This window comes from Anarhichas minor, unplaced genomic scaffold, assembly GCF_050575085.1.
Source record: "Anarhichas minor isolate MPS153535 unplaced genomic scaffold, ASM5057508v1 ptg000126l, whole genome shotgun sequence".
NCBI classification, from domain to species: Eukaryota; Metazoa; Chordata; class Actinopteri; order Perciformes; family Anarhichadidae; genus Anarhichas; species Anarhichas minor.
Window position 1 is genome coordinate 90071 of NW_027466572.1, and position 24930 is coordinate 115000.

The window sequence follows — 24930 nt, forward strand, 5'->3', positions numbered from 1 at the left end:
AAACACAAACAGCTCTGATGTAAATGTGTCACAACAAAGATGTTGTGACTGCTGAGTACCAACAAGTAAAAGTATTCATTAAGCAGCGTTTTATAAATATATAAATATAAATATATAAAATTTGGGGCGACTGTGGCTTACTGGGTAGAGAGGGTTGTCCGCCAACCGAAAGGTCACCGGTTCGATTCTCGGCTGCACCGTGTCCTGTGTCGAAGTGTCCCTGAGCAAGACACTGTACCCCTAACTGCTCCCCGGGCGCCTGTCATTGGCAGCCCACTGCTCCCTATATATATATACAGGGATGGGTCAAATGCAGAGAATAATTTCCCCACTGTGGGACTAATAAAGGAATGTTTCTTCTTCTATACATGGAAAAAATGTGGATGAAAAGAAGTACAATAAATAATAATAAAAAAGTAAATTATTAATTAATAAATAATTTAATTTATAAATCAAATTATTGGATTAGTTTAGTTTGATTTAAAAAATATATATATATTTGGTTTTAATAATCTGAGTAACTGAAGCTGTGAGATAAATGTAGTAAATTTATATAAAGTGTAATTTGATTGATCGTTGAGTTCTTTTTTCACGTCACAGCTGATTTCACTTCAGTCTGAGTGTGTCTGAGTGTGTATGTGAGTGTGAGTGTGTGTGTGTGTAAGTGAGTGTGTGTGTGTGTGTGATGACAGTTGGTGGTAGCAGCATTAATCTTCGCCCCGCGGTGTCTTCGAGGGCGACGCAGACAAAACAAAACACTCAGTCTGAACTACAACTGACTGATGACTGTGATTGTGGGGGGGGGGGGGGGGCTCATGGGAAGAAACTGACAAATGGAGTCCAGTTTAAGGTGATCAGCTGATTGATCGTCACTGATCACATGATGAGTCTCACTGAACTGTTAACACTCAGACGTAATGACATCACCGCTGACCTATGACGTCCAAGTATTTATTAATAGAACTATTGTCTAATAAAAGAAGGTTGAATATCCTGATTCAGCTTCGAAGTATTTACTTTTACTCAAATGTAGATCAAAGGTTCTCAATACGACATCCAGATCATTAATATCAGTAACTATCATAAACATATAGAGGAGTAATAAAGTCTCTCTGTGTTCACATAGCCGGCCGGCCGCCTACCATTTAGATCATGTTAGTGCACGTGAGTGCACGTGAGCGTGCCCCACTGCTTAGCTCTGCTCTCAACGGCATCCGGACCGACAGCGTCATCGTGGTAGCACAGATCCTCCTGTTCCCCCTCAGATTAGCACTGTGAGCTCTGTTAGCAGTGTTAGCTCTGTTAGCACTGTGAGCTCTGTGAGCTCTGTGAGCAGTGTTAGCTCTGTTAGCACTGTGAGCTCTGTGAGCTCTGTGAGCAGTGTTAGCTCTGTTAGCAGTGTTAGCTCTGTTAGCTCTGTTAGCAGTGTTAGCTCTGTTAGCTGTTAACTTTTAGCTGCTGGCCATTAAGATCACTTTAAATTTCAGACAAAGTGATTAAATATAAAAATATTGTAATTAAAAACATGAAAAAATATTTTGATTTATTTTGGAAGAACAGACGTCACATTATGAGAAATGTTTAAACCTGTTGAGTCTGACACATTATTATTATTATTATTAATGGCTTAATGAACACGGATCCTTGTGATGCTCATTATTAAACAGACTTCATAGATTGTAAATACATTTATTTAACTCCGCTTCATCCATAAACATGCATAGTTTGAATCTGGAATCTAGTTTCACACAAACATTAAATTCTAAAAACCTTTAAAGGTTTATCGTCTCAAACTCAAGAACAGAGACACAGAGATAGAAACTGTAATTATTAAATCTTTAGAAATAAGCAAAATGAAGCAACGTGTGCAAACATCAGACGTTGAATTCTGCTTGTTGTTTCCCTCTGGTTTAGCTTTGTGGTCTGGTTCATCCAGATGGTCCAGAGGGATCCGGTTGGTCCCGTCAGGACCAGGTCTGTCTGCTCATGTGGTACCCGGCCGGGTCAGACAGCAGACACTGGTTCTGCTGGCAGGAGGTTCGGTTCTTGGCGTCGATGAGGAGCAGAGCGGACTGGGAGTAATGGGAGATGATGCTGCTCACTGATGGGAACAACTGGACCACAGAAAGGTTTGATTAGAGGAGGGAAGTACCTCTAGTACACATGGGAGTACTTCTCCTCTAGTACATTTATCTGACAGCTTTAGTTATTTTATCATGAAAATATAAAAAATGTAAAAGTACATTGTGTACAACACTATCTATCAGTGTGGTACTTTTGCTGCAACGGAGTAATTTCACTGTGTGTTACAAGTACTCTTCTAGTAACAGAGTATTTCTATGTTGTGGTATTGGTACTTTCACAGTAACAGAGTATATTTATACTGTGTAGTATTAGTACTTTCACAGTAACAGAGTGTATTAGTACTAATCTAGCTGCACTTCCTCTCGTGTCCACTAGGGGCTCTGACACACACAGCTGCTGTCACCATACAGTTAGTGTAGCAGCGCTGTGATTGGACGCTGGTCCCGGTGACCTGCATGTTTTTACCTCCTGGGCTTTGAGTCCGGTTCCCAGCAGGAAGTTGTGGTTGTGCTCTCTGATCTGGATGTTGTAGACCTTGTCCTGGTAGAGGACCATCAGGGTGAAGGGCTGGTTGTTCTGCTGCCGGGTGCTGTCCCTCACCAGGTACGCTCCGTCCTCCATGAGACACACAACTACTCAGTACTACTCACATACTGTGCTCATGTACTTGTACTAGTTTGTACTTGTTGTTACCTTGTTGACTCGTTTCAGACACCCCTCGGCCTGACCGCGGGTCACTTTGCCCACATACCAGCGAGGGTCCAGCTCCTACACACAATATAAATACATCATACTGAAACCTGGTTCTTAAAGGTGCCGTATCAATAATGTTATTATTATTATTATTATTACTGTTGAACAGAACAACAAACAAAGACGAAGGCACCACCTGCTGTTCATAGTGAAGAACATCCACAGGAACAGCTGTTTTTACGATAATAATACTAATACTAATAATTATGATATTAAGAATAATAATGTGTGGGGCCATGAAGTGTTTTAAATGATTACTAGTAAAATGTTAAGATCTAGTCATCTGAAGGTGAGGAAATAAAAAGTGTGTTTGGGAAACTCAGAAGTTTATAAAAAAAAAACTTGTGTTGCTATCTTTATGGGGACCCACAGTTTTAAACCATTGTAGTGAGGACATGTCGGTGAGGGTCCTCACATGACAAGACAGACAAACATGTGTGTATTATGTGTGTCTAATGTGTGTGTATCGTTACCTGTGTGTTTTCTGTCGCAGGCGGAGACGGACGAAACGACTGACGGTCCGATGCTACGAAGCTGATCCTTTGTCCGGCCAGCGCTGACACACGCACACACGCACACACACACACACAGTCAGTACAGTTCTTACTGATGGTAATAAACCTGTTGCAGGATGCAGAGCGCCCTCTAGTGGTGGCACAAAAAACAAGGCCAGTTATAAAAAATTTAAAAACAATAAATAAATAAAAATAAGAGAGAACAGCAACATGTATATTTACTCCTGGCTGTAGAATAAACCACCATAAATCTTTATAAAAGGTGAAACTGTTCCTTTAATGTGTGAGTTCTTACCAGACTGCAGTTTGTGAGGCAGAGATCCTGCGGAGGGAACACTGGGAGGCAGACTGCTCCGAAACAAACAAAGGAAACATTAGTCATTATATTTATTATAGCGTCTGTGGTTTATGACTTCTATGAGGACGATGGTTTGATATCCATCTATTCTTATGTAAAAAGCAGCATTGCATGAAAACAGATCACTTTTATGCAGTGAATCTAAACTGTATAATAAGTTTAATAATTTATAATAAAGATATTGAGTTGATGTTCTAACAAAGTGTAATTACATGGAGGTGTTCCCAAGGCTCCGTTCTCGGACCACTTATGTTCCTCGTTTATTTAATTAAATTCATCAAATGTCATTGTTTTGTCATTTCTCCTTCTGTTTCCTGTTTTATTTTGTAAGTTCACACTTCCCCTTCCTGTGTCGTGTCTGGTTTTACTTCCTGGTCTCTGTGATTGGCTGCATTCATTAGCTAGTTAGCAGCTAACTCTGCTTTATCTTTAGAAAGCAACTTTCTCATTACAGACCTCACATGAGGATAATTAAAGGTCAAAAGTTACATTTCTTGGAATAGTATTGGATGAGAAAACACAACAGCCATGTTTTCATTAAGTTTTAAAGCGAATTTAAAAAGTGAGACAAAGATAATATAAATATATACCTAAGAAGACGCCAACAAAAGAAACAGCTGATCAGGCATGTGAGGTACATATTCGCTATCTCAGAATTTATTTATTTATTATTCATGTTATGTCAGTTGTTAAAACTGCAGTGGGCCCACAGTTGAACCCTGTGGTACTCCAGTACTGACTTTTTAACTATAATTGTTCATAGTTATGTATGTTTTTGTGCTGTTTCTTACTATTATGTCATCTATTTTGTTTATATTGTAATTGCTTTTGTTGTTTCTGTTTTTTACCATATAAAGTCTTTGAGTACCTTTTAAAGCGCTATTGAAATACAATTTATTACTATTATTATTATTATTATACCTGTCTCCTTGATGTGAAGGGAGTCCGGGGAGTCCAGGGAGTCCAGGGCGGGGGGGTAGACTTTTAGTTTGGAGGGGGAAGGTGTTGTGTTTAGGAGCTAAGAGAGAGAAGTATTTAAAGAACCACTGTGATATTTTTGGGATATTTCGCTTTTGTTCATGAAATGCCCCAAAAAAAAAAAAATCTCACCTTCATTTTGTGTTTGCTGATCAGAGAGAAGAGAAGAAAATAATCAGAGCTCATTCTGGACAAATTAACCATCACAATAACACTGAAGAACAAACGTACCTCTCTCCTCACATCAAACCTGTAAAACAAACACACAACAATCTGATTATTATCATAAAGCTTTAATAAGTTTGATCTTTATCCTGAAGAATGGGAATACAAACATTAAGATGACAACAGTGGAAACAAATGTGTTCAAATACTGTGAGATATTAAAGTGATGTTTTAATTTTTGATGAATGCCGACCTGTTGGCAGGAGGTCTGGAGGAGGAGTTGCTCCTGCTGACGGAGGTGGAGGACGGAGGGAGGACAGGTGGAGGTTTGGACCAGGTGGGAGGATCGGGTGAGTCGAGCTGAGGCCTGAACACATTAAACATTAATGTCATATTCTATTATAATATATTAGTCTCTTACAGCTAAGAACTAAGTTCTGGTCTGATTGGAATAATCAACCTGTAAATATATTTAATCCATAGTCTCTTTCCACTCGTCTTCTTATTGTAGGATCAGTCCATAATAACACCCTAATAATTTACGTACTCATATCTTATACATATTCATTTGTTCTCTGTAATATTGTGAAATTTTAATATTACATAGTTGGAGGCTTCAAATAAGCCCCGTTGGCTTTTTGCCTCTTCCTGCACTGGGATAATATTTATCTCTGCTATGTTTGTTTATTTTTATTTAATTGTTTAAATTGTGCAAAATAAATAAATTAAACTAAACTATAAGGATCTTTTTACAACTTCATGACTTTATGCTATCACTGACATGATCGATGAATGAATGATTCATTTTCATGCTCTGCTTGGAGTATGAACTCTTAATATTTGATATTTGTTTTGTTAGTTTACTGCACATTTGGTATCGTTTAAATTATCTTGTTGTTATGCTTTTTGATAAATTTGTCTAATTGTGCTTTTATTGTATAACTGTCTTTGAAAACAAGGGTTATTCCTCATAAAGAATTTCCATTAATATAGTGTGGAAACCAAATGCTGAATGAATGAGAGGTTTTGCATTAAGAACTCCTTTCTTGCTTTTCGCCATGAAGTCTCGACTGTTATTACTTGTTTTGAGCCAAATCATGCTGTTTTTCCTAAACCTGACTAACTGGTTTAGCCTAAAATGTTTAGCCATTTGCGTTGTTTTGTTGCCTAAACATCAGTGTTTCACATGTCAGAAGTCTCGTGGTTTGGTTGAAGAAGCACTAAAGACAAACAAGACAGTGTCATCTGCATACAGATAGATATTATAGGTGTTAGAGGGACCCAGCACAGACCCCTGTGGTGCCCCTTTATTTATTCCTCAGTGTGTCTTGACTTACCTACGAGAATGTGGGATGGCCTGTGAGAATAAAAACAGAAATAGAATTAAAGCAGTAAAGATTAAAAGTGACACGAGTGGAGTTCCTCAGGGTTCTGGTCTTGGTTTTCTACATTTCTCATATAATCAGTTTGCCTGAAATTTCTGAATGTGAATTACTGAAGTAACATCCTTTCGAGTCGGATAATTGTTTAGTATATTTACATGGATCCACCTGATGAATAAAGGTTGTTTAAAAAGAAAAACTCACCTTCTCCACTGAGTTGTGATGAGTTCCTGTGGATCAGAGAGAAAACATCACATTAATACATTTATACTCATTATAGATTGTAAATACATCCCATTTAATCTAATTCAATCTTTTTTTTCGTTTGTTTGTTCCATTATTGTGTTGTTGTTTTTCGGAGAAGCCGGCTGCTGCCAGAAGAGTTATGAAGAGAGAAACAGTAAAATCAATGATGGAGTTACGGTTATGTTTTAACAGAAATGAAGTGAAACCAGGGTCACCTCTGACGGGGGACGGGTTGGATCCTGAATCTCTGCCCGGTTTGTTGCCGCGAAAGATCTGCGGCGGCCCCGGAGTAGCTGAACACAGAATCAGGGCGTCTCCATTAGTGTGTTATTGATCTGTGATCAGTGAACCAGGATGTACAGATGATGATGTCACATGAATGATATAAACTAACTCACATTTTCCTCCCCGACAGTTTGGGGATCGGTCTCTCCTGGAGGAGGAGGAGGAGGACTCCGCTGGCTGCACACAAACACACAGGTAGAGGTTTAGTTAACTGAACTGGTCTTAACAGTTTAAAACTAATGTTTTTATGAGACTCACCATCCGGGGAGACGGTGCAGACAGGGTGGAAGCTGGGGGGCGGGGACTCACAACAGGGGGCGGGCCTCTGGATGTCACATGGCTGTCTACACACACATATATAAAGTATTTAGTCAGTGTATTAACAACAGTTTACTGGTTTAATGTGATGTATCCATCATGTTTGTCTACTCTGTGAGCTGCAGCTCCCCCTGCTGTCCAGACTGAAACACCACGGGCAGTTTAGAGTCACCAGTTAACCTGAGCTGCATGTCTTTGGACTGTGGGGGGAACCGGAGAACCCGGAGAGAACCCCCGCTGACACACGGGGAGAACATGCAAACTCCACAAAGAAGGCCCGTCCAGCCCGGGAAACGACCCGGGCCCTCTTGCTGTGAGGTGACAGTGCTAACTAAAACAGTTCCTTTCATAAGACACAGTGTTAACGACACATCGAGGGAAAAACAATGTGAGAATCTGAGAATAACGACCTGAAGTAGACTCAAAACACTACGTAAAGTACTCCGTGGGGCTTTCAAGTGCTGGTGGATGGATGACTGTGTTGTGTTCATGTACAGTAGTAAACTGAGGCCATGTGGTCTACCGATGTAGTCGCTGTCTGCGATGGGCAGGGTGGGGCACAGCTTGTGGACCAGGTCCTCTGGAGGTTCAGTGGGGGGGGGCTCGTAGTCGTTGGCCCCGTCCTGGTCTTCGTTTGGGGACTCGTAATCTCCGCCGCTGCCCTCTTCATCACCGCTGAACGGACTCTCATAGTCATCGTCAAACTCTTCATCATCCTGACGGAGAGGTGGAGGAAGTATTTAGGTCCTCTACTGCAGTAAAAGTACTACTACCACACTTTAAAAATACTCTTTTACAGTAAAAGTACTAAGACCACAAAGTAAAAAATACTCTGGTACAGTAAAAATGTTCCTTCAGTAAAAGTATATCAGTATTATCAATAAAATGTAGTTAAAGTAATCAAACTGTGGCTGTTGTACTATTAAATATATTATCAATAATAATCATGCATTAACTTGTTGAGTTCCTTCAGTAAAGACTATTAAAGTAAATCAGGTTTATTTCTGGACTTCTTTAAAAGTGAGAATGTGAGGAATATGAATCTATAGTTAGTAATTAGGGCCCGAGCACCGACGTAGTCGGAGCGGAGGACCTATTGTTATTCTAATATATATTATTACTTTGCCACTTTCATTGCAAAAAGGAGGTGCTTGGGATACTGGAAAACTTTTGAAATTTGGCACGCAAGCCAGTTTTTGCGAAAATTGCAGTCTGATTGGGGTGTCCAGCTGCGATATGAAATATTGGCTCGATAGCGCCCCCTATTGAGTAGCCCCAACATCGGGTTTCACCTAGCTCTATGAAATTTGGTAGGTATGTGGAACGTGATGGGACATACAAAAAATCCTCTTGGAGTTATTCACTAAACCAAACAGGAAGTCGGCCATTTTGAATTTCATGACGTTTTTTGACCGTTTCAAGGCGTCGTACTTTAACGAACTCCTCCTAGAGATTTCACCCGATTGACTTCAGATTCGGTCAGTATGCTCTTGAGACCTTGGCAGTGAAAAGTTACTCAAATATCAAAAAGTTATGGAACTATGTGTCCGTGGCACGGCGGCAAAAATACACCATTCGCCGTGAAACAAGAAGTTGTTGTAACTCGGCCGTACATTGTCTAATCTGCTCCAAATCTCTCATATGTCATAACAACATGACCCGGAACACATCTATAAGACAATTTAGAATCATAGTAATAGCGCCACCTAGTGGCAACCGGAAGTTGTAAATTGTGTACTTTGACATCCTGCTCCTCACAGATTAATCAGATCCCTCTCAAATGATGTCAGAAAAGTCTTTAGACCTTGTTAATGCTTCATTGTGAAGATTGTAAGAAGTTGTTGAAGGGCGGCGACGTGGCGGATCGGCAAATTTCGATCCTTCGCCATGAACGAATAAACTGATGTATCTCAACTCCACATCATCAGATCTTTACCAGATTTCCCATGTTTGATAAGACTCCAGGCCTGAAGACATCTGCAGGCCAATTTGAAATCATAGTCATAGCGCCACCTACTGGTAACAGTCAGTTTAAGTCTCTATACTTTGGCTTGTTTCTCTTAGTAGGTAAATTAGATCAACATCAAATTAGTTCCACACAAATGTAAGAAGTTCATAATGCCAGTTCATGAAGCTTTTGATGTTTCATCGAACGCCGTTGCCGTGGCGACGCAGTCTTCTCCGTGAAAAACGAAGGTAATTTTGAGAGGCTAAAAATGCTCGAAACATAAGCAAACTTGGCACACAGATTTAAAACCCAAAATGTAGTTACATAATATGATTTTATTGGTTCAGAGGGACAAATCGGCTCAATAGCGCCCCCTACAAAATTTAGACGAAGCAGCCCTCGCTGTAGCTTTCACATAGATTTATAAAATTTGGTAGGCACATGTATCACATGTGGACTTAAAAGAAAGTCTCTTGGGACCATGCTCTAAACCCAACAGGAAGTCAGCCATTTCTAATTAATTATGAATTTCTAGTGTCGTTTTTACGATTTCCAGGCGCTGTACTTTAACGAACTCCTCCTAGGGAATTAATCAGATCAACTTAGAATTTGGTCAGAACAATCTAAAGACCTTTGTGATGAAAAGTTACTAAAAGCTTTAGGTTTCATCGAACAACATGGACTTGGTGTGGCAGCCATTTCACATGGTTCACCATCATCCATCAAGCTGTTGTAACTCGACTGTACTTTGTCAAAACTGTCCCAAACTTGACATGCTTGTTGACTGTCATGGCTTTAGGACTTCTGCATGCCAATATTAACTCATTGTCATAGCGCCAACTACTGATAAGCACGGACGTAAGCAGGATTCTATAATTACAGCGGCCCAAACACTGAACTTATTGAAAGGGTTTGTGGGCACACCATGAGAAAGACTTCTCTGATCTAAATATGTGCAAACTAAGATGCTTGGAGAGCAGAAATTGGATAAAAAAGGTTTCCAAATCGCGCCTGTACGTGGAGTTTTCATTAATAGTCAATTTAATTGTTTTTGTTCGTTTTGGAACAGGCCGTAATGTAAAGTAATTTCATGCAACGTGAAGTTTGTTTAATAAAATCAAACTGCACCCAGACTAATTTGTATGATAGATTATTCTACATTGGCTCACCTTTTGGCTGAAACTTATTTCTTTATAAAAATATGTTTTTTTTTCCACATGGAACTATACATTCTCCTATTTCTCCTCGACTCTTCCAGCTTTTAGTCACTCAAAAAAATGTTTTCATAAAATCTCAATCTGTAAAGTAACCACCCCCAAAGAAAAATGAAAATAAAATGTTTTTCTGGTTCTGACACAAATAGATAAAAATAAAAATAAAGACTTACAAACTCGTCTTCACCCCAACCCTGAACGTCAGCAGCCGTGTCTGCAGAGCAGCACAAAGAGAGAAATAGTTTCAGATGAATAAATAAAACTAAGAAAAGAATAAATAAGGAAGGACGGCAATTAAACTCAAACTTACAAGGTATGCAGTACATGTACACATAGTACCTTCAACCAGTGTTGTACTTAAACTGATACTGCAGTACTGTCATAGTACTGTAATATACCATCTACACCAGAATATACATGTGTATATGTATAAATAAATATATATATACATAGTAATAATACAACTATTTAACAGATTAAAGTATATAATTAATATCTTCAATAACATGAGAATGAAGGTGATGAATGACTGAAAGTAAAGTTCTTACCTGGTTCATGATATTTGGGTGTTGATCTGTGATGGAAAGAAAAATATATTATTATTATTATTTCCCATCATGAACTACAAAGTTTGTGTTTGAAACTGTATAGCTGAATAATATTATCAGTAATTATCTTTAAAAACACGGTAATGTTAACAAAAGTACACCTTCTGCTATAGTTATTATTTTAAACTCTGTGTAATATTCCCATAATATCTCTGAACTTACAGTATCTGGTACAGTTTAGTAACTACTTAAAGTACTAGATTCTAGTACATCCAGACCAGACAGAGAACACTGTTCATATTTAATCTATGTATATACAAGAAGAGGAATTCTCTGCTCTACAAAACCACAAATGTAAATCAGTGAAAACTGAACATTTAATTTACAATAAAAAACTATTCTTACTTTTTACCAAACAGGCCTCTTCTCTCTTCCTTCTTGCTGATTTCAATGCTGAACTTTGAGATCATCCTGACGCGTAAAGGTTATTTAAATAGACAAATATAGGTTATTTAAAGAGACAAATATAGGCTATGTAAATAGACAAATAAAGGTTATGTAAAGAGACAAATATAGGTTATGTATAGAGACAAATAAAGGTTATGTAAAGAGAGAAATATAGGTTATTTAAAGAGACAAATAAAGGTTATGTAAAGAGACAAATATAGGTTATGTGAAGAGACAAATATAGGTTATGTGAAGAGACAAATAAAGGCTATGTAAAGAGACAAATATAGGTTATTTAAAGAGACAAATAAAGGTTATTTAAATAGACAAATAAAGGTTATGTAAAATAGACAAATAAAGGTTAGGAAAAAGAGACAAATATAGGTTATTTAAAGAGACAAATAAAGGTTATGTAAAATAGACAAATAAAGGTTATGAAAAAGAGACAAATATAGGTTATTTAAAGAGACAAATAAAGGTTATTTAAATAGACAAATAAAGGTTATGTAAAGAGACAAATATAGGTTATGTAAAGAGACAAATAAAGGTTATGTAAAATAGACAAATAAAGGTTAGGTAAAGAGACAAATATAGGTTATGTAAAGAGACAAATAAAGGTTATGTAAAGAGACAAATATAGGTTATGTAAAGAGACAAATAAAGGTTATGTAAAGAGACAAATAAAGGTTATGTAAAGAGACAAATATAGGTTATGTAAAGAGACAAATAAAGGTTATGTAAAGAGACAAATATAGGTTATGTAAAGAGACAAATATAGGTTATTTAAATAGACAAATAAAGGTTATGTAAAGAGACAAATAAAGGTTATGTAAAGAGACAAATATAGGTTATTTAAAGAGTCAAATATAGGTTATTTAAAGAGACAAATAAAGGTTATGTAAAGAGACAAATATAGGTTATGTAAAGAGACAAATATAGGTTATTTAAATAGACAAATAAAGGTTATGTAAAGAGACAAATAAAGGTTATGTAAAGAGACAAATATAGGTTATTTAAAGAGTCAAATATAGGTTATTTAAATAGACAAATAAAGGTTATGTAAAGAGACAAATAAAGGTTATGTAAAGAGACAAATATAGGTTATTTAAAGAGTCAAATATAGGTTATTTAAAGAGACAAATAAAGGTTATGTAAAGAGACAAATATAGGTTATGTAAAGAGACAAATATAGGTTATTTAAATAGACAAATAAAGGTTATGTAAAGAGACAAATAAAGGTTATGTAAAGAGACAAATATAGGTTATTTAAAGAGTCAAATATAGGTTATGTAAAGAGACAAATAAAGGTTATGTAAAGAGACAAATATAGGTTATGTAAAGAGACAAATATAGGTTATTTAAATAGACAAATAAAGGTTATGTAAAGAGACAAATAAAGGTTATGTAAAGAGACAAATATAGGTTATTTAAAGAGTCAAATATAGGTTATGTAAAATAGACAAATAAAGGTTAGGAAAAAGAGACAAATATAGGTTATTTAAATAGACAAATAAAGGTTATGTAAAGAGACAAATAAAGGTTATGTAAAGAGACAAATATAGGTTATTTAAAGAGTCAAATATAGGTTATGTAAAGAGACAAATAAAGGTTATGTAAAGAGACAAATAAAGGTTATTTAAAGAGACAAATAAAGGTTATGTAAAGAGACAAATAAAGGTTATGTAAAGAGACAAATATAGGTTATTTAAAGAGTCAAATATAGGTTATGTAAAATAGACAAATAAAGGTTAGGAAAAAGAGACAAATATAGGTTATGTAAAGAGACAAATAAAGGTTATTTAAAGAGACAAATAAAGGTTATGTAAAGAGACAAATAAAGGTTATTTAAAGAGACAAATAAAGGTTATTTAAAGAGACAAATAAAGGTTATGTAAAGAGACAAATATAGGTTATTTAAAGAGACAAATAAAGGTTATGTAAAGAGACAAATAAAGGTTATTTAAAGAGACAAATAAAGGTTATGTAAAGAGACAAATAAAGGTTATTTAAAGAGACAAATAAAGGTTATTTAAAGAGACAAATAAAGGTTATGTAAAGAGACAAATATAGGTTATGTAAAGAGACAAATAAAGGTTATTTAAAGAGACAAATAAAGGTTATGTAAAGAGACAAATAAAGGTTATTTAAAGAGACAAATAAAGGTTATTTAAAGAGACAAATAAAGGTTATGTAAAGAGACAAATATAGGTTATGTAAAGAGACAAATAAAGGTTATTTAAAGAGACAAATAAAGGTTATGTAAAGAGACAAATAAAGGTTATTTAAAGAGACAAATAAAGGTTATTTAAAGAGACAAATAAAGGTTATGTAAAGAGACAAATAAAGGTTATTTAAAGAGACAAATAAAGGTTATGTAAAGAGACAAATAAAGGTTATGTAAAGAGACAAATATAGGTTATTTAAAGAGTCAAATATAGGTTATGTAAAGAGACAAATAAAGGTTATGTAAAGAGACAAATATAGGTTATGTAAAGAGACAAATATAGGTTATTTAAATAGACAAATAAAGGTTATGTAAAGAGACAAATAAAGGTTATGTAAAGAGACAAATATAGGTTATTTAAAGAGTCAAATATAGGTTATGTAAAATAGACAAATAAAGGTTAGGAAAAAGAGACAAATATAGGTTATTTAAATAGACAAATAAAGGTTATGTAAAGAGACAAATAAAGGTTATGTAAAGAGACAAATATAGGTTATTTAAAGAGTCAAATATAGGTTATGTAAAGAGACAAATAAAGGTTATGTAAAGAGACAAATAAAGGTTATTTAAAGAGACAAATAAAGGTTATGTAAAGAGACAAATAAAGGTTATGTAAAGAGACAAATATAGGTTATGTAAAGAGACAAATAAAGGTTATGTAAAGAGACAAATATAGGTTATGTAAAGAGACAAATATAGGTTATTTAAATAGACAAATAAAGGTTATGTAAAGAGACAAATAAAGGTTATGTAAAGAGACAAATATAGGTTATTTAAAGAGTCAAATATAGGTTATTTAAAGAGACAAATAAAGGTTATGTAAAGAGACAAATATAGGTTATGTAAAGAGACAAATATAGGTTATTTAAATAGACAAATAAAGGTTATGTAAAGAGACAAATAAAGGTTATGTAAAGAGACAAATATAGGTTATTTAAAGAGTCAAATATAGGTTATGTAAAGAGACAAATAAAGGTTATGTAAAGAGACAAATATAGGTTATGTAAAGAGACAAATATAGGTTATTTAAATAGACAAATAAAGGTTATGTAAAGAGACAAATAAAGGTTATGTAAAGAGACAAATATAGGTTATTTAAAGAGTCAAATATAGGTTATGTAAAATAGACAAATAAAGGTTAGGAAAAAGAGACAAATATAGGTTATTTAAATAGACAAATAAAGGTTATGTAAAGAGACAAATAAAGGTTATGTAAAGAGACAAATATAGGTTATTTAAAGAGTCAAATATAGGTTATGTAAAGAGACAAATAAAGGTTATGTAAAGAGACAAATATAGGTTATTTAAAGAGTCAAATATAGGTTATGTAAAATAGACAAATAAAGGTTAGGAAAAAGAGACAAATATAGGTTATTTAAATAGACAAATAAAGGTTATTTAAAGAGTCAAATATAGGTTATGTAAAGAGACAAATAAAGGTTATGTAAAGAGACAAATAAAGGTTATTTAAAGAGACAAATAAAGGTTATTTAAACCAGGAGACAACCTCTGGTTCAGTAAAGTGAGGTCAAAGCTTCATGTGTTAAAGCTGCATTCTCTCTAGTGTCCACCAGGGGGACTCCTCTGGTTGTATAGAAGTCTATGAGAAAATGACTACTTGTCTCTTGATTTATTACCTCAGTAAACATTGTAAACATGAGTTTATGGTGTCAAGTTCAGCATTCTGTCTGTCGCCATCTTGTTTTTTCTCAACCAGTGAACAGCCAGAGGAGTCGCCCCCTGGTGGTCATTAGAGAGAATGCATAATATCTGCTGCAGGTTCTCCTCTGGTTTAATGAAGAAGCTCGTTATTGATGATGTAATAATAACGAATTAATCATTAATCAATGATGAAGACTCAACGATCAGCTGATCAGGACTCACGGAGCGTGAAGTTTAGGGAACTTCTGAAGGTCGTTATCACTCAGATTCTAGAAGACAAGAGAAAAGTGATTCATCACATTTTATAATCTTTACCTCCTTTCTCCTCTCCACCTCCTCCTGTCCTTCTTTATCTCCTCCTCTCCTTCCCTTTCTCCTTCTCTACCTCCTCCTCTCCTTCTCCACCTCCTCCTCTCCTCTCCACCTCCTTCTTCTTCTTCACAGTTTCTTCATATTTCAGATGAACTCACCACAAATCTTGCTCCACTGATGGAGTTCTTCAGAACCACTTTATCACAACCTGAGAGATTCATCTAGAAACACAACAAGAGGATCAATCTTTAGAGATTCATCTTCTTCCTGTTCTTACATATACAGACGTATAAAAAACAAACATTTCTAATTATTAAAACTCTAGTACTAGTATTAATAGGAGTACTAGCATTGATAAGAGTATTAGCATTGATAAGAGTACTAGTATTGATAAGAGTACTAGGATTGATAAGAGTACTAGTACTGATGATGTTTCTCACCCTCTTCAGGTAGTCTGCCAGCTGCTGGGGGCTCCACCCCGTCACCTCGGTCCTGGACGGCACTCGGTCGGAGCTCATCCTGATCCTGGGTCCTCCTCGAAGACCTGATCCAGCTGAGTCCAAAACCAGAGACCCGTTAACGAGAGGAGACCACCATTCGACTTTTAAAATGATCTTCTTCTTCTTCTTCAGCTGGACGTTCACTCGACTCCTCGACGCTCCTTTTTCTGAGAAATCTTTAAAAAAAGACTCGGCAGGAAATAAAAAAAGAACCAAAGTTTTAGTTCCTCAAAATCAACTTTTTATCTGCGGAGAAGAAAGAAAACAGAGAGAAGAAGAAGAAGAAGACATGTCGCCAAGGAACCAAAATGGCTTCCTTCTTCCTCTCTCTCTCTCTTCCTCTGTGTCTCTCGTTCCTCCCTCCTTCTTACAGGAAGTAACTGTGCAGATGGGGGGGGGGGGGGGCAGCCCGTCTGACCACAGAGCGGAACAGTTGCACCGACTCGACTAAACAGGAAGTTAGACTCTGAATCAGTTTGAGAGCTCAGTCTGGCCTCAGGTCAGATTAATGGAGAACTTCAGTTATACGTAAAGTACATTTACATCAGTTTGTACTTTTTGACTTCCATCCTTCAGAACCCCCCCCCCCCCCCCCCCCCTCCCTTTTATTGATGACTCAGACGGAGAGAGAGAGAGGTGCATTCTGGGAGGGCAGATACAAAAATAAATCCCCACATGTAGACGTAGCAGAGCGAGAGAAGCGTGAAGATGCAAATTAAAAGAAGAGGCTTCAGCTTTCAGCTGAGTCTAAAATAATTAAACATTCATCCTTTAATGAGCCCGTTACTGAGAGGAGGAGGAGGAGGACACAGTGAAGGTTCAACATGTAACATCAGCTATAGTTTGAACAAATAAATGAACAAAACATTCTCAACAGAATGTGAGGAGTTTCTGGGTCTTTCTCACTTCCTGATTTTGTGCCTCCTCGATTCCTCGCTCCTCGATTCCTCGCTCCTCGGGCTTGTGACCCGAGAATCGGTCTCAGCGCTCCAACATGAACGACATCCTGATTCCTGAAACGCATCTCAAGGAGCAAGGATCCAGAATGATGAGCGAGGAACGAGGAGAGATGGATCAGGGAGCGAGGAGAGATGGATCAAGGACTGAGGAGAGAAGGATCAGGGAGCGAGGAGAGACGGATCAGGGAGCGAGGAGAGACGGATCAGGGAGCGAGGAGAGACGGATCAGGGAGCGAGGAGAGACGGATCAAGGACTGAGGAACGAGGAGAGATGGATCAGGGAGCGAGGAGCGAGGAGAGATGGATCAGGGAGCGAGGAGAGACGGATCAGGGAGCGAGGAGCGAGGAGAGATGGATCAGGGAGAGAGGAACGAGGAACAAGGAGGTGTGTGTGAAGCAGAAGTTAACAGACGGTCCCTGAAGGCAACACAGAAACATGTTAGTGATGCGTTCACTGACAGCTTGTAAATCAGAGAACCAGCTAGAAACAAGAAACGGTTTATTCACAACATGTTGAAAGTTCAACTAATATTCAAACAAACATTTAGGTTCAAACTATTGACTTTAATAATTCACGTCTAAAAAACCTTTCATGTCCAATGAAAACAGAACTTTAATAAACAAATATTGATTATTAAATATTCAGTTTTTGTATCAAAACTTTATCTTTGAACTTGTTAAATGGGGGGGGGGGGGGGGGGTATTCAGTCCGTCTGTCCGTCATCTCTCTTTAAAAACAACCATGTGACGATGAAACTACCAAAATAAAAGCATCAGGACTGGATCAGGATTTCCTGTCTTTAGAGTCTTGTTCTGGTCTAGAGTCTGGTTCTGGTCCCGGTTCCTCCTCGAGGAGCAGCAGAGCGTCAGTGAGTCTTCTTGGAGGAGCCGAACCCGGAGAACCCCATCACGGCCGCCATCTCGTCGTCCTCCTCAAAGTCCACGTCCTCCTCCGCTCGTCGCTTCCTCTCCTTCTGCTTCTCCTTCTTGTAGGCCTTCGCCTTCTCCTCCTGAGACGAGGAGCAACAAGGAGGAGTCAACACCACGACTACAACATGATACTTCCTGTTTCCTGTTCCCTCCTCTATCCTCCTCACCTCCTCTCTCAGCTCCTTCATGCGCTCCTCAAAGTCGTACTCCTTCTGTTTCTCCTCCATCTTCTTCTTGTTCACCTCAAATCGTTTCTTCACCTGATCGAGAGACGAACGCTCGACTCTCATCGACATCCCCAAGTTCCTCTGATCTGTAACACACACACACACAGTTATACACACACACACACACACAGTTATACACACACACACACACACAGTTATACATACACACACACACACACACAGTTATACACCACACACACACACACACAGTTATACATACACACACACACACACACAGTTATACACCACACACACACACACACAGTTATACATACACACACACACACACACAGTTATACACCACACACACACACACACAGTTATACATACACACACACACACACACAGTTATACACCACACACACACACAGTTATACATACACACATACACACACACAGTTATACATACACACACACACACACACAGTTATACATACACACACACACACACACAGTTATACACCACACACACACACAGTTATACATACACACACACACACACACACACACACACACACACACAGTTATACATACACACACACACACACACAGTTATACACACACACACACACACAGTTATACATACACACACACACACACACACACACACACACACACACACACACACACAGTTATACATACACACACACACACACACACACACACAGTTATACACACACACACACACACACACACACACACAGTTATACATACACACACACACACACACACACAGTTATACATACACACACACACACACACACACACACAGTTATACACACACACACACACACACACACACAGTTATACATACACACACACACACACACACACACAGTTATACATACACACACACACACACACACACACACACAGTTATACACACACACACACACACACACACACACACACAGTTATACACACACACACACACACACACAGTTATACACACACACACAGTTATACATACACACACACACACAGTTATACACACACACACACACAGTTATACATACACACACACACACACACACACACACAGTTATACACACACACAGTTATACACCACACACACACACAGTTATACACACACACACACACAGTTATACACACACACACACACACACAGTTATACACCACACACACACAGTTATACACACACACACACACACAGTTATACATACACACACACACACACACACACACAGTTATACATACACACACACACACACACACACACACACACAGTTATACACACACACACACACACACAGTTATACACACACACACACACACACAGTTATACACACACACACACACAGTTATACACACACACACACACAGTTATACACCACACACACACACAGTTATACACACACACACACACACAGTTATACACACACACACACACACAGTTATACATACACACACACACACACAGTTATACATACACACACACACACACACACACACACACACACAGTTATACATACACACACACACACACACACACACACACACACACACAGTTATACACACACACACACACACACACACACACAGTTATACACACACACACACACACACACACACACACACAGTTATACACACACACACACACAGTTATACATACACACACACACACACACACAGTTATACACACACACACACAGTTATACATACACACACACACAGTTATACACCACACACACACACACACAGTTATACACTACACGCACACAGTTATACACACACAGTTACACACTACACACACAGTTATACACACACACAGTTACACACCACACACACACACACAGTTATACACACACAGTTATACACACAGTTATACGCTACACACAGTTACACACACACACACAGTTATACACACACACAGTTATACACTACACACACACACAGTTACACACACACACACAGTTATACACACACACACAGTTATACACACACACACACACACACAGTTATACACACACACACACACACAGTTATACACACACACAGTTATACACACACACACACACAGTTATACACACACACACACAGTTATACACACACACACACACAGTTACACACACACAGTTACACACACACACAGTTACACACACACACAGTTACACACACACACACACAGTTACACACACACACACACAGTTACACACTACACACACACAGTTATACACTACACACACACAGTTATACACTACACACACACAGTTACACACACAGTTATACACTACACACACAGTTATACACTACACACACACAGTTACACACACACACACAGTTATACACTACACACACAGTTATACACTACACACACACAGTTACACACACACACACAGTTATACACTACACACACAGTTATACACTACACACACACAGTTACACACACACACACACAGTTATACACTACACACACACAGTTATACACTACACACACACAGTTATACACTACACACACACAGTTACACACACAGTTATACACTACACACAGTTATACACACAGTTACACACACACACACACAGTTATACACACAGTTATACACACACACACACACACACACAGTCTCAGACTCACGTTTCTTCCCGTTGATGTGGTCTAAGAAGTTGATGGAGTCTTTGACGACGCAGTCACAGACGTTACAGTAATAACTGAAAGAGAAGAAGACAAGCAGCCAATCAGAGCGAGGCTCATCCTGTGGTGGTGATGATGATGATGATGATGATGATGATGATGATGATGATGATGATGCAGGTGTTTGGTACCCGCCCATCTCGGCCTGAGGAGTGGTCTTCGTGATGACGATGGTCTTCCCCAGTTTGGACTCCAGGTCCACTTTGTAGTCTCGGTGACGCAGGAGATCCCGCTTGACCGGCGGCGCGATTTTCCCTAAAAACACACAGAGACACGACTGTGACATCACTTCCTGTGAGGACTGTGACATCACTTCCTGGACTAGATGATAATAAGTGAAGCGTCCTCACCATCTCTCCTCTCTCGGTCTCTCTCCTCAGACAGACGCTTCTGGGCCAAGTTCTCATACTCGTCTTTATCCCACTTCCTACGGAAGTCATTCTTACTGGACTACAAGAGGAGAAGAAGAGGAGGTTTTTTAATGTATTCAATAATAACTAAGTTTTATACAGATGTTTTATTTACGTGTGAAACAGATGTTACATGAATCCTGTTGATCAGTAAATACTGATTGAAGAGGTTTAAACAGTAACTATAGACTAACCTGTTTCTACTGTGATAACGTTAACTCTTCATGGTGCTTTTATTATGAAACTCTTTGACACTGAAACAGGAAGTTGTTCCTGTTTAAATCTAAACTTCCAGCTGATTTATTCTTCTTCTGTTGCTCAGAGGATCTTTTCCTCGTTCAGTTAAAACATCTACTGAACTTACATCCGTTAGTGAAGACACATACTACAAAATAAAAGCATCGAGGAACCTTCAGACATGTAACAGAGTCGTTCCTCTCATATCTAACTAATCACAGAGCTCCAACTGTTCATCAGTAGTGTAGAGAAACACAGTGAATTTAATCTAAAATCTACCTTTAATGTGTTCGTGTTAATGACCCTTTTATTGTGAAGGAATCTGACCAGAAGTCCTATTGATGTTGCTGCTAGCGGAGCCCAGGCTAACATTTAGCAGTTAGCTACACAGACTATGTTTATATAGAAGTAGATTAAACTAAAACACAGACGAATAGTTTATGAATGATCGGTTTCATGTGTTTTATAAACACTAGTTTAGTTAAATGATTTGGATTAAACCGGAAACGTAAACATTGTTGTCTCTTTTCATGCTGTTAGATAAAGCGTCGCTTCAAACGGGTTTTTAAACCGTTTTAACGGACCCGGTGTGATCCGTTATCAGCTCTCATTAACGGACTCCCTCGGGCCGAAGAGAAAGTCACAGAACAATTAAGTTTATTTAATGTTTTTAACACTAAAAACAGATCCGATCAGGAACTCACCCCGCTGCCGGACGCCATCTTGTTTACTCAGTAACGATTTACGGCCTGTCGCACATTCAGTGTTACGTCTTTTCTCCCTTTTCTAGAAACAGCGCCGCCTGCTGGAGCGGAGTCACAAAGCGAGTTTATAGAGAAATAAAGGAGTAAACAAAAAACAACAACAAAGATAAAAATATAAAGTGTAGAAGAAGTGATAATAACTAATGGAAACTAAAATAGAAAAATAATATTGAAATTGAAAAAGTAATAGAAAGTTATATTGCACATGATGTGGTTTTTATTGTATAAATAAATATATATATGTACTATATGAAGACACATTTATACTTTATGGCTATTTATATGAGTAAATTATTATTTTAAATATTTTTTCTCTTCAAACACAAGACTCTCTCCAATAATCATAATTCATGTATATCAACACTTTTCATCTACATCTGAGTATAAATACATAGATGAGTATTATCTAAAGACACTCATCACTGTTTACTGTGTTCAGTCATCATATTCAGCTCATAATACTTCTGTGAGTTTTACTTGTAGTTTATTCTACTTTGTGGTATTTTTACTTTGACTGGAGTAATACTTCTCATCATGTGTATATTGTACATATTTGTAGTTCTTGTGTTATTTATTTGTGACTGTTTAAATACTTTGTTTGTATTTTTATTTCCTCTTATTGTTATTTTCTAAACACTAGACATGTTTCTTATGAATACAATACTTCTGGTAATGAACTTTGTTTTTTATTCTCGTTTTAGCAGAAACCGGAAGCTGCCCAGGTGAGTCTCGTGGCCCCAGCAGGCCCCGCCCCCTACTCTTCTCCTCAGGTGCGGCTCATTAAAGAGCGATGAAAGCGGAACAATGGCGTCCGACGGCGCCAAAGTCAAAGAGCGATGATGTCCAGCAGCGGAGTGGAACCAGCAGCTCAGAGCCCGCTGCTCTCCTCCAGGTCTGTACCTGCAAACCGGAAACACACCTTTCTACACCTGTGTTGGAGAGGCGCACGAGACACACGGTGCAGTCACTCAGCGGGTCATCCGGGTCGCAGTACCGGGACACGTCGGTAAAAACCACCGGTACCACGGTCGACCGGAGTCACGTTTTCATCATACTTTTATTTCTGTTTTATTGAGATTCATTTAAAGGTTATTGTAGTCCTAAAATCTGCAGCTGTTAAACTCAAGAGAAGAAGAGTTCATACATATGTAAATACTGTAAAATATATATGTATATACATACATATACATGTATATGTGTATATATATATGAGGTTTTTCACTTTCAGACTAAATTAAAACTCAGTTTTTCACAGTAAAAGCGCTGTAACTATAGGCTTTTATTGTGAAGTAGCAACAAGAAGTGATTTAGCTCCTTCTTGTTTTTAGTGTTTGTGTTCATTCACTTTAAATGTTCACGTTAAATTTTAAGTTGCATATATTGTCGGGACGCAAAATGTTTGAGTAACTTTATTTAGAGTTTATCTCAGACTGAAGGAAGCATATCCGTGTAGCCCGGATCGCTTCGTGTAGCCCGGATCGCTTCGTGTAGTCCGGATCGGTCCGGTCAGTGTAATCCGGGTCTACACCCTGTGGTTCCTGTTGACTGAAAGAAGTCATTTTGTTGCCGTTTGGTTTTGATTTTGTCTTTTTAAATCTAAACCTTTTGATGTTTTTACTGAACCTCACAAAGTTCTTCAGTTTGTGTTCTAGTCTTGAACCTGAACCCGGTGTTTCTTTGTGTGGGAACCTCGTTTGATAGACCACGATGCACCAGGACTGTGGTGGACCGATCCTACATGCCGCCATTTTCTGCTGGTCCGTCCTCTGATGAGACGTTTGTGTCCTCAGCTTCTGTCTGGGCTCGTGGTCGTGTGCAAAGGGCTGGTCGGACGGCCACCCCGACCCGCTGCTGACCTCCGCCCCCCGAAGCCCCACCCCCCGAGGCTCCGCCCCCGAGCCCTGGCTCCTCCCCGGCTGCAGCTCTGTCTTCGACAGTCTTGTCAGGTGAGAAACATGGCGGCAGGATGTCCTGATGACATCACGATGACATCGTCTGTGTGGAAGAAGTACTCTGATCAGTACTCATACCACAGTGTAGAAATGCACACAAACATACTTGAGTAAAAGCTAAAGTATTATTGGTAAAGTATTGCCAAAAGTACTGATGTATAAAGTAGCAGACAATGGACCTACTAAAGTACATCAACACAAAGTAAAGTATAGATTCTCTGTATTTATTCCAGCTGATGATGATTCTTCATTATGACGTCACCTTTTTAATTATGTTATTGTCCTGATGACTCACTCAAAGCTTCTTTTAAAAACCTGGTTTTTCTTCTTCTGGTTCTTCTTCTGGATTTTGTTCTTCTTCTGGTTTTTGTTCTTCTTCTGGTTCTTCTCCTCCTCCTGGTTTTTGGGTCTTCTCCTCCTCTCAGTAACGCGTCTCCGGCCCCGTCTCATCCTGCTGTCGGCGGCCTGCGAGGACGAGACCGAGCTGCCAGCAACAAAACCTGCAGGTCCAACTTCTTTATGTAAACAGCAGACGTCTGTAGTAGCTTAGCATAGTGTAGCTTAGCTTGATGTAGCATACAGACTTTAAAGTTCCTTTAAACCATAGCTCTGGTCTAAGCTGGTCTTCTCCCCCCCCCCCCCCCCCCCCCCAGGCCGTCCATCTTAGAACGTTGTATCCTCAAAGTGTCCACCAGCAGCGTTGCCGTGGGGACGGACGATCTGGACAACAAGAGGTCAGTGAACACAACTGATGACGCCATGATACGTTCAGGTGTTTTCTGTATTTTAGAGAATCTCAGATACGTTTCTTTTATACCCTGCAGGTCCCCCTACGACCGGTGCTACCCGGTCCTGCCG

At 38.4% G+C, this 24930-nt stretch overlaps 3 protein-coding genes across 4 annotated transcripts in view; 1 reads left to right on the top strand and 2 right to left on the bottom strand.

Moving 5' to 3' along the window:
- Window positions 1-1522: 1522 nt before the first annotated feature.
- lcp2a (lymphocyte cytosolic protein 2a) lies at window positions 1523-16285 on the bottom strand. 2 transcript variants are annotated; one of them, XM_076083319.1, is made up of 21 exons: window positions 15881-16285; window positions 15599-15661; window positions 15351-15397; window positions 11201-11266; window positions 10796-10821; window positions 10421-10461; window positions 7609-7801; window positions 7026-7111; window positions 6881-6944; window positions 6698-6775; window positions 6441-6466; window positions 6192-6211; window positions 5108-5221; window positions 4921-4939; window positions 4822-4837; window positions 4633-4729; window positions 3649-3701; window positions 3312-3394; window positions 2779-2853; window positions 2551-2700; window positions 1523-2114 (listed from the first exon to the last, which is right to left on the bottom strand). In XM_076083319.1, the coding sequence occupies exons 1-21, from the start codon at window positions 15956-15958 to the stop codon at window positions 1965-1967; spliced, it is 1545 nt and encodes a 514-aa protein (XP_075939434.1). In that variant the 5' UTR covers window positions 15959-16285; the 3' UTR covers window positions 1523-1964. The 2 variants fall into 2 exon arrangements, with proteins under 2 accessions (XP_075939434.1, XP_075939435.1); XM_076083320.1 differs by lacking the exon at window positions 11201-11266.
- A 1096-nt stretch (window positions 16286-17381) lies between these two features.
- Window positions 17382-22125, bottom strand: zmat2 (zinc finger, matrin-type 2). The gene is made up of 6 exons (XM_076083325.1): window positions 22061-22125; window positions 21060-21159; window positions 20841-20964; window positions 20653-20726; window positions 17997-18142; window positions 17382-17909 (listed from the first exon to the last, which is right to left on the bottom strand). The coding sequence occupies exons 1-6, from the start codon at window positions 22076-22078 to the stop codon at window positions 17766-17768; spliced, it is 606 nt and encodes a 201-aa protein (XP_075939440.1). The 5' UTR covers window positions 22079-22125; the 3' UTR covers window positions 17382-17765.
- A 722-nt stretch (window positions 22126-22847) lies between these two features.
- The window catches only part of slbp2 (stem-loop binding protein 2), an 8795-nt gene continuing 6712 nt past the window's right edge, over window positions 22848-24930 (top strand). The window contains exons 1-5 of the mRNA XM_076083322.1: window positions 22848-23012; window positions 23911-24066; window positions 24498-24578; window positions 24726-24806; window positions 24897-24930. The exon at window positions 24897-24930 is cut by the window's right edge and continues 110 nt beyond it. Coding sequence (XP_075939437.1) covers window positions 22957-23012; window positions 23911-24066; window positions 24498-24578; window positions 24726-24806; window positions 24897-24930 — 408 coding nt within the window. The 5' untranslated portion in view covers window positions 22848-22956. The remainder of the gene's footprint in view (window positions 23013-23910; window positions 24067-24497; window positions 24579-24725; window positions 24807-24896) is intronic.

What these genes read in the sequence shown, in the direction of transcription:
- zmat2 (XM_076083325.1), bottom strand. An exon ending in AGACCGAGAGAGGAGAGATG is followed by an intron (nt 20,965 to 21,059) that starts GTGAGGACGCTT and finishes GTGTGTTTTTAG; the next exon opens with GGAAAATCGCGCCGCCGGTC. An exon ending in CCTCAGGCCGAGATGGGCGG is followed by an intron (nt 20,727 to 20,840) that starts GTACCAAACACC and finishes CTTCTCTTTCAG; the next exon opens with TTATTACTGTAACGTCTGTG.
- lcp2a (XM_076083319.1), bottom strand. Translation starts at nt 15,958, where the DNA reads ATGAGCTCCGACCGAGTGCCGTCCAGGACCGAGGTGACGGGGTGGAGC. An exon ending in TGGCAGACTACCTGAAGAGG is followed by an intron (nt 15,662 to 15,880) that starts GTGAGAAACATC and finishes TTGTGTTTCTAG; the next exon opens with ATGAATCTCTCAGGTTGTGA. An exon ending in CTGCGACAGAAAACACACAG is followed by an intron (nt 2,854 to 3,311) that starts GTAACGATACAC and finishes TATTGTGTGTAG; the next exon opens with GAGCTGGACCCTCGCTGGTA.